The sequence below is a fragment of the Haliotis rufescens genome, unplaced genomic scaffold (assembly GCF_023055435.1).
Source record: "Haliotis rufescens isolate VD_foot unplaced genomic scaffold, xgHalRufe1.0.p SCAF_9, whole genome shotgun sequence".
NCBI classification, from domain to species: domain Eukaryota; kingdom Metazoa; phylum Mollusca; class Gastropoda; order Lepetellida; family Haliotidae; genus Haliotis; species Haliotis rufescens.
This window is the reverse complement of record NW_025964383.1, coordinates 29,724,461-29,735,067: the sequence shown is the minus strand read 5'-3', so window position 1 is coordinate 29,735,067 and position 10,607 is coordinate 29,724,461. Positions and strand designations below refer to the sequence as shown.

General features: G+C 40.8%; 1 protein-coding gene across 1 annotated transcript; it reads left to right on the top strand.

Moving 5' to 3' along the window:
* Positions 1–993: 993 nt before the first annotated feature.
* On the top strand, positions 994–10,247 carry LOC124130943 (ankyrin repeat domain-containing protein 34A-like). The gene is made up of 2 exons (XM_048391547.1): positions 994–1,074; positions 6,719–10,247. Exon 2 carries the CDS (start codon positions 6,728–6,730, stop codon positions 7,811–7,813), a length of 1,086 nt encoding a protein of 361 aa, XP_048247504.1. The 5' UTR covers positions 994–1,074; positions 6,719–6,727; the 3' UTR covers positions 7,814–10,247.
* The last annotated feature ends 360 nt before the right edge of the window (positions 10,248–10,607 follow it).

The window sequence follows — 10,607 nt, the reverse complement described above, 5'->3', positions numbered from 1 at the left end:
GTGCAATGTGTGAAACCCATTTCTTGTGTCCCCCGCAGTGGTATTGCTGGAATATTGCTAAAAGCGGCATAAAACCAGACTCACTGACTCATGCATTCACTGTGAGGAATAACTACGAGACCCGTGAAGATCCGGAATAGGCCTTCGGCAACCCATGCCTGCGGTAAAAGACTAGGCTTGTCGGACGAGGCGACTGACGGGATCGGGTGGTCAGGCTCGCTGACTTGGTTGATGTATGTCATCGTATCCCAATTTCGTGGATCGATGCTCATAATGTCAATCACTGGATTGTCTGTTCCAGATTCGATTATTTACAGACCGCCGTCATAAAGCTGGAATATTGCTGAGTGCGACGTTAAACAACAAACAAACAAAAACAAAATCTATGGTGAGCTACAATGTGGCGACACTCTAACTGTTCTGTAAAGATATAGTAAACTACGCTTATAACGAACACGCTTTTAACGAACTGACGGATATAACGACTATTTGCTGTAGTTATGCTATATACATGCTTATAACGAACTACGGTTATAACGAACACAAATTACAAACAACAAACAAACAAATAAACAAACAAACAAAGCATAACTGCAAGGAGTGGAAATTAAGACTGTAGTTCCTGTAACGCTACGTTCCCGTAGCTATGGTGATGGAATATTCGAGAAGATACTGCTAATATTATCAAGTTTTTATTAACACTTCTGAAAGAATATTTTCTAAGCTTCTGTCTAAGCGTAGACAAGTTGGACTTTAAGTCATTGCATCCTCCTTCTCAATTAATACTGTTTGTAACTGGGGCAAGTGTGTTATATGTATAATAAAACCAGGGACGACGACAGCTGTGCTGCTAAATTAGTTCAACTCGAATAAAACATTTGTAAGATTCGGAATGATACTAAGGGAGACAAATGCTACACGACTAAATAAATATTGCATGCATCAACGCTCATATCGTGTCGTTTCAATCTTTCCAACATGTCCCCCACGTAGGCCCCACGAATCAAGCAAGATGTATTCTTGGAGCTAGATTCCACAGGGATGTGTGTATCAGTCACCTGCCATCTTTTATAGGTAAAAATAGACCATCTTATAATCTGTGTAGGTAGTATTTGCCGGTAGTTCATCGCGGAACGCTGAACGAGCAGGTAGGTTCATTTACCATACAGAATAATAAGTTAAACTTTGTAATGAATGAACCACGTTGAACATCATTGTAAAAGATTTGCGAGACATATTTTCGTGGAAGAAACTTATTTGATTTTCATTGATTTTTTTTATGAACACGTTTTACGTCGAAATTTTGGGACATACGTCAACAAAACAGAATGATACTAGATTACCTTTTTTGGCAAGATGCGCATTGTTTACGATGATCACGGCCATAAGGACGACCACAACATTTCTGAAAAGTAATAGAGTGTCGCGTACACATGTGGGTCATTCCACGCCACGCATGATTGGCGTGGGATATTCAATACGTACATTGATATAAGTATACGCGTGAGAATAGTTCGACAAAGTACATAGTTCGTTAAGGAAATATACAATTAAGGCGATTATCCTGAAACAAAATATCTGGAATCACTGTACAAATGTTCGTGTTTGTCTGAATATTTATGTAGAATTTCCTGGATAAATATTCAAGTTCGAGAAAAGCAATCAAGAAAAGTCTTTCAAATATTTACAGTTTTCGTAGGACACTGTTTATGGCCTGAACGTAAAATATATTTTAGATGGATTTTGTCCAGTGTCTGATTAATACCAAGCGTGTTTCTTTAATTTCTAACTTTCGATATTACCATAAGCTTTTCGTTGTATAAGTTACCATTGTGTAAGGATATTTTCTGTAATCTGACAGATAAAGGTTTGATTCCAGTCACTCCAACCAACCAACTTACTGGGGCGGTGGGGTAGTCTAGTGGTAAAAGCGTTCGCTCGTCACGCTGAAGGAAACGGCTCCTCCCGGGAACAAATAGATAAAGACATTACATTAAACCACGATTAGTGGGATTTTATCGAAAAACATAATTGTCCAAAAAAGTCTTGAAACAAAATAATTATTCTTTAGACTGTTGAAATCAAAAGAAACTGCCTGCCCAAAAACCATTGTTGAAAGGTGTTATTTGAAAACAAATTCAGGATCATAGTTTTAAGTAGAAACATTTCTTGTTTCGTACTTGCAGCTGAAAAAAATATCTAATCTCGATACAGAATCCCAGAGTCCTCGTTAATGAATATGCCGAGTGTACCCGAATGCCCTTGGGTGACATCATCCTCAGTATCTTGTTGGATGTCGTGATGATGTGACGTCATAACGTCTCACCTTCCATCTCCCAGTGAGAACACACGGCTATAAATAGCCATATTGTCCAGTTTCGGCTGTTCTTCTTTAAGAATTGATACCTTGCAGCTGTGTGAAGTCGAGAGGCTATCGCGTGATATAATTGATACCGGACGTATTAATGAAAGGGTGTGCCAGACGTCAGAATATATAGAAGCCATAGAAGCTGGTTACCATGTTCTGACTTGGATGAAAACTCTTGTGTTGCGATTCTAAACAGTAGTTCATGCTATGACGGAATATGAGGATTATATATATCGGGGAAATTGCTAAGTTATAAGGTAAGAACGATATTTGTCAAACGCGCTGTGGGTGTGATTAACGTATATATATATATATATATACTGTTTGTCCTTTGACACGATTAGCAAGTACCAAACCCTTCAAAATCCACTTCGTCTGACTAATTCATACGTTATAGCAATTAATGATACATTTAATTACACTGAGATTGTCTCGATTCAATATCAATTGCAACGTTGATACATAGCCTGGAAATGGCCATAAGACTTTAGAACATATTTCTGGCGACGCACCAGATAAATCTGGAGTTTTCTGGCTGTCTAGTCTTAGTTTAGCGGTAGTACGTGGTCCTGTGCACAGCCCAGAGTTTGCAAGTCTGCTGAAGTTGAACAGCCTTTGTCCTTGGATAGGTAACTGTGTTCGACAGCTTGTCAGTTTCAATGGCTTCGGTCCTGCCCCACACTGAAGCACATGTAGGACATTTGGTGTCTCCTTGATCGAAATATGATTCACCAAGGGGTGCATGGGTACCCGGTATAATGACAGGCAGGTTTGGGTGTGTACTCCCCAAGAAGCTGAGAATCAAATTCTAGTGCACAATGATCCATTGATTGGGGTAATAATGCGCAGCACCGTACAAATGAATTATTATTATTACAGCTAACATCTTAAGAACGGAATACGCTTTCTCAGAAGTTTACATACATACGTTACTGTAAAAATACTAAACTCTCTCCATTTCCAGAAAGCGATCTTAGCATTACGCCTGTCGAAGATAATTTTAGCGCTTAGATCGCTTTGTGAAACGGGTCCCAAAACTTAAAGAGGTATTTGCCTTTATTTTCAAACAGTATGCCGACTGACCAAAATAATTTAACACCAAGTAAAACCAAAATATATCAAACTGCACATTTTTAGCAAATGTTTGATTTTGACCGAACTGATCTACATGTAACGCATTCCCAGCATTCCATGAACAATGAATTAATAAAAGTCCGGCCTTCGTGAAAGAAATGTTAATCAACAGACATTTCAGTTCCTGCGTTCTCAACAGGGCTATGATTCCCCTTTAAAACATATTCACATGCACAATGCCCAGGACAGAGATATTCCAAACAGGCCCCTTGTAAACAAACACACCAGACTGTCTTTACCGGTTGGAGAAATGTGATCATTCTGAGATCTGGTGATGCCCCCTAGGACACAATGACAAAGACCCTCACAAAAATATCAGATTGACCTCTACCATTCGGGGGTATTAATACCGCCCAGCTTTTGAGTAAGGTAGAGACGTTATCGTGGCCTTTTATCGGTGGATATACTGTTGCGAGGTTTTCTATAAGAAGGATCAATTTATCTGTAGCCCAGCAGCGCGTGTCGCGTTAGTAATGCTTGTATATTATATTTAATCTGTAACCTGCGTTTGTGTCGCTTGAGCTGAGATTGAGATTATTTACAGACCGCTGAGTGCGGCGTTAAACAACAAACAAACTACTACTACCACTACTACTACATCAACTACTACTGCATCAACTACTACTACAGACTGTACTACTACTACTACTACTACTACTACTACTACTACTACTGCATCAACTACTACTACACCTACAACTACTGCTTCTACTACTACTACTTCTACCACCACTATTACTACTACTACCACTACTACTACATCAACTACTACTCCATCAACTACTACTACATCAACTACTACTACTACAACTACTGCTTCTACTACTACTACTACTACCACCACTACTACGACATCAACTACTACTACTACAACTACTGCTTCTACTACTACTACTTCTACTACCACTACTACTACCATTACTACCACCACTACTACAACCACCACCACTACTGCTACTACTAATACCACCACTACTACTACTACCACTACCACTACTACTACTACTACTACTACTACTACTACTACTACTACTACTTCCATAACTATACAATTACTCAAGTTGCTGGTCTTCAGTGAGTGTTTCTGATTATTGCTTGCATTGCTTTGATTGTATAAAAAGAAATCGTTCGTCCGTCAGTCATGCTTAACATTAGGTCATACCTTGTGTTCACACAAGCAGGGCGGCCTAAGCCTATTACTGCCACACATCACTGATCAAGATCAAACGTAATCACAACGGAAAACATCAGAACAAGTGCCGACCTAAACTCGACGGTACTGAGACGTCCTGCGCATGTCGCTGAAGGTTGTAGCTGTCAGGTGTAGGAACACCTTAATTACAGGTGTGCTTTGACGGTAGGTGATTGTAAATGTTTAATGGATTTCGGTGGCATAAAATCGATTGCCCAGTACAGGTACATAGAAGCCAATGTACCTTTTGTATGGGCGTAACATTCTGTGTTACATGCGCAACATTGCAGTGTTATATTAAGATTTTGGCCCGCGGATGAAACCAGTGTTCCTTTTGGTTGCTGTACGGATAGTTACATAGATACTGTATAATAAAGAATATTGTTAGGAAGATAACATCATGTTAGCGTTATGGATTTTCAGATTTACGGGTGAAACCCGTGGTCATCGGTAGTTTAAACTTCCAGCAAACGAAATTTCCGGGTTTCAAATATTCAATAACAACCGCAAACAGTGTTTTTCTTCTAAATGTTGTGAGGAAAGTATTACCATGTTTTGATGTATCATGCTATTTTTGTTTCATCATTGATGAATTTTGTACGGAAATAAACAGGTTTAGAATCAGCGTTGTATAATGATGTTTGGTGATTGCAGTGGCGCAGTGGTGACTTAGCATAACACCACTGACACAGGCTAATTTGCATATCACGTGACCGGATATTTCTCTTGTTTGTAAACAAACGCGCTTTTTCAGAAATCAGAAAGGAACGGAATAATGCAAGGATTTGGGGGTGCTTTACATATTGTTTTGCATAATTATATAAATATGCTAATACAACTGCGACAGTGAGTTGCATGACAATACATATTTACACATCAAAGTGAAAGTATCGCTAGCTCTCTGTAGGGCTTCGATGACAGCACGTGGAGCCGTACAACCAATGTAAACATAGGATAACTACGCAAATGGTAATAGTTTTTCACGATTTAGGATATTTTCTCGATGAAAGTTAACCATTCTATGAGAAATGTTAATCTAGATAATGTAGACTTGTCAAGAAAGAAACAGATGAAAAACATATGCAATATCTTGAATGGACTGTGTAAGTTGTGACGAATCGTCACATGGCTCTGGCCTGTGGCAGAAGTACTATGCTGATCGCAGGGAACTCTGGGTAGGAGAGCGGCGCCAGTCACGACAGATTAACTATAGTCCTTTCACTTTTTCAATAGTATGTGTCTTGAAGCAGTGATAAATACAGTATGAATCAATATTCAATTGATCGGTTCTTATTGTTCAAAATGTGTGTTCTTTGTTTGTTGTTCAACGCCGCATTTATCAATATCGCGGACGAACAGGGTTTGGAACCAACGATTATAGGTTTCTGTCACCCCTGTGATGGAAAGAGACATTGCATAGCGAATTGCGACGCCTAAACGACCATGCAGATAATGCATAATTGTGTGGTTCAGTATGTGAGGTGAGGTGAAATTGGGTTTTACGTCGCGTCCAGGAATATATTGCAGTTATAGTGTAAGTGAGTTTGATTTTACGCCGCTATTAGCAATATTCCAGCAATATCACGGCGGGGGACACCAGAAATGGGCTTCACACATTGTACCCATGTCGGGAATCGAAACCGGATGACTCGGTTCGTGTGCTTGTACGTGTCCGGACTTATGCCGATTTTGTAGTGCTAGCCCACAGACACAGTATACTGGCTCTGAGCCGACCAGTCCTTGTTTTAGACCCTCAATACAAAACGCCAGACAGGGTAACAACAAGTACCATCTTTTAACGTTTTTTGTAATGACGCGGACGGGGTTTGAACCCCGGACCTTCCGCTCCCCGGGCGGACGCTCTACCACTAGACCACGGAGGGGTTGGGCTCAATAAGTAGATCAATGATTTAGACCATATAATGAAGAAATATTTGAAATTTCAGGAATCGGTGGTGTATATAGTTCTGTGTTTTTCATTTTTCCAGTAAGCTTTGATTATCAATCAGGACTTTTCTTTGCAGGTATATGCCATGATGGCGAACGAAGAGCCAGGTCATTACGAAATCATCTCGCCTGTCAACGAAGAGGACAAAAATCTCTTTAACGTCATCTCGTACGGAAAAGTTCAAAGATTGAGCTCATTGTTGTCCAAAACTGAGGACTTGGATGTTCGCGACTCGTGTATGAGAACACCCTTAATTCACGCTATTTTTCTCCCAAAGGATGACGTCAGAGCTCACGTGGTACGTTTGTTGTTACGTTACGGAAGTGACGTCAATGCTCAGGATGCGGAGGGAAGAACCGCGTTAATGTACGCCTGTATGGAGGAGGGGAAGGTCGATTCTGTGAGACTTTTAATCAGGTGCAAGAAATGTGATGCCAATATACAGGACCGGGAAGGTTACACAGCCCTCATGCACGCTGCTGTCAGTGGCAATGCCTCAGGAATTCGAATACTTACAAATCACGCAAACACGAAAAATGTGCTCAAGATTAACGCTGTCAGCAAACAAGGGTTATCTGCCCTTGAATTGGCTGTGAAACTGAGGTTAAGTGACGTGTGCAAAGTTTTGGTGCAGGAAGGATGCGCAGACACATGCGTCAAAGATAAATCAGCGTTATTTGACATTCTCCGTGATGAGACGAGGACGAATACCCCTTTTAATCAGCGATTAGTCTCCCGATACGGATTCTCCCCGAGGCCAGGAGGGACCCCGATTAACCCCATATCAATGAGAGCGTCGCCATTTCTGAGACAAAACAGCGATCTCGTTCGAAGGGTTCTCTTGTCACCATCGGTCGAACTGACTTCCCCGATCCCAGGGAGAGTTCAGAACACGAGTGGGATTTATCAACGGCTGCTCAACTCCCCGAATGCCCAGTTCCCGATTTCCCCACGGGAAATCGTAACTCCTGGAATAGCCCATCTAGACTTCATTCACAAACCGACCTCTTCAAGGCGACCTTTGACTCCTATAACCCCCCGGAACTCTGCCCCAAATGCAAACAGCCCCTCCCCCGTCAACACGTTACCTCAACCCAGTCGACTTCCCAGCATACCTAGCGGTAAGAGGGTATACCCAGCAAACAGGGCGGACTCTCCGGAGGATTGTTAATGGAAATGTTATGTGAATGTTTGAATATCAGCATCAGTATTTATGTTTCAGTGGGATTGTGCAAAACAGATATTATCTCAAGCAATGGGGATGTGAATACAAAGCCATAGGACATGTGATTACAAAGAGGGCATGTGAATATAAAGACATGGCATGTGAATATAAAGACATATGGCTTGTGAATACAAAGACATGACATGTGAATACAAAGACATGGCATGTGAATACAAAGAGGGCATGTGAATACAAAGACATATGGCATGTGAATACAAAGACATGGCGTGTGAATACAAAGAGGGCATGTGAATACAAAGACATATGGCATGTGAATACAAAGACATGGCATGTGAATACAAAGACAGGGCATGTGAATACAAACAGGGCATGTGAATACAAAGACATAGGGCATGTGAATACAAAGACATATGGCATGTTAATACAAGGAGGGCATGTGAATACAAAGACATGGCATGTGAATACAAAGACATAGGGCATGTGAATACAAAGCCATAGGGCATGTGAATACAAAGACATAGGACATGTAAATACAAAGACATATGGCATGTGAATACAGAGACATATGGCTTGTGAATACAAAGACATTGGGCATGTGAATACAAAGACATAGGACATGTGAATACAGAGAAGACATGTGAATATAAAGACATATGGCATGTGAATACAGAGACATTGGGCATGTGAATACAAAGATATAGGACATGTGAATACAAAGAGAACATGTGAATATAGGGACATATGGCATGTGAATACAGAGACATTGGGCATGTGAATACAAAGACATAGGACATGTGAATACAAAGAGGACATGTGAATATAAAGGCATATGGCATGTGAATACAGAGCTATAGAAGATATTTTTAGACACTCTGTTCCTGGTTATAGCTCATAACTGGATAAAGTCAATCATGGATGAAAAGTGAAAGGATCAAAGGGGGATAATTCAGGTGAAACACAGGTCAAGTCCTTCCAAATCCACAACAGTATTATGGTATAATTCTTGTGACGTCATCATACAAATATTCAGAATGTGACCCTGGGGCATGTCAATACCGTTTGCAGCATTTGTCCGTTGTTAATATGCATAGTTGCATGAAATAGAATACTATAACAAGTAAAGTTGGGCATTTCGTCATTGTTAATCTCTATTGGTATGTTTTACAACATTTGTTCAGGAATATTTCATCCGGGTCAGAAGGCCATGACATTGTCTGTATGTATCTTGCGTGGATATTCAACATTTGGCCAATCAATTGTATCTCTGTCCATGTGTCATTTGTGTTTGTTATTCTCGGGTAGAACCAATCTCAATGAAATCTTAGTTCTCGCTACGGTTGAACAAAGGTCTGAGGACATACCATTAGTCAAAAGCGACGTCAATACCCACATGAAATATCTGCCAAAAGCAGAGTCGACCGCACGACGAGCATGTGTCTGTGAATCACTATCAAACAGCGACACCAGGTGCTCGCGAAAAGGCGGACGCAACCCACCCCCTCTGGTCACGTCAGAACGAAATTTCGCGAACTTTGACCTTTCAATGAAATGACTGGCATAAAGTCGGCGTTATCCAAACAGAAAGCAGCTTCTGAGTTCTCAATTAAAAATTAAACAAAAGAACATTCTGGAATGTCTAATAGATGGCCGAGATTTAAAGCAGTACTTCCCACAGGATATGCTGTTCTGTTCAATCTTCATTCCATTAAAGCGAGAAATAGACGATGGTTTTGCCGGAATCAGTCCGTAACTGTCGTTCGGAATACCCCGTGTTAACCTTTCCGAGGTTGCATGATCAGAAAATATATTCCGACTGTCAGTTTCCTGATCTGGTAAGCGACGTTCTGATTAGTCGTGACCGTAATGGAATGTGCTCAGATCTTTGTTTAGCGGCAGCATAACTAAAATCTGAGTTTATTGAGATTGGGGTAGAAATCATCCCTTGTGGGCTACGTTTGCAACTGACGACCTTTTTGTCCTAAAGGGAGATAACTCCCCTTTGAGGGACGACTTCCGGATGGATGAGTGCCTGCAGCATGTGATTGCCACAACGATGACTGAGTACTAAGCAACTCTCATCTCCTGACTGACTCATTACTCCACCGTGCCCGACTCATTACTCCACCGTGCCCGACTCATTACTCCACCGTGCCCCGAGAGTTCATAGGAATGCTCATGCCATCATTCATTGGTTTAAATATTTCCGGCGTTCGCTATACAGCCGTCGTGCGATGGATGCAATACGCCAAACTGCTGTGTACAACGCTGATTAACGACTATGCTTACAAAGTGATCGAACCGTTCGATCACCCTGTAAAGAATTAAATGAAAGCGAAAATCGAATGTTAAAATAAGTTCAACGGAAGTGTCATTTCTATTACGTGTGTGTTTGATCTCATGAAGTGTCTGTATGTTACAAATGCATAAACATTGAATAAATGTTGATTTGAGTACCTTCAAGTCTCAATCGATTTAATTACAGCGGTTCGTCGATAAGTCGAAGTCAAAGTGGTTCCTCGATAAGTCGAAGTCAAAGTGGTTCCTCGATAACTCGAAGTCAGAGGTAACATTGACATAAAAGAAATACTCTTCTTTTCCATGATTTCCTTTCACAACTGACTGGGTAGAATTCGAAAGACAAGATTAAATTTGTCAATCAGATTTTACAAGTCTATAAAAGTTAACCTGATTCTAATGTTCCACCTGTTTCTAATGACCACGCCCTACGACTCGCAGTCTGATGTTGACCACGGCTTCATGTCTCCCTGTGAACTGGACA

Bases quoted from the DNA above. Each gene is read 5' to 3' on its own strand.
- LOC124130943 (XM_048391547.1), top strand. From the start codon at position 6,728: ATGATGGCGAACGAAGAGCCAGGTCATTACGAAATCATCTCGCCTGTC.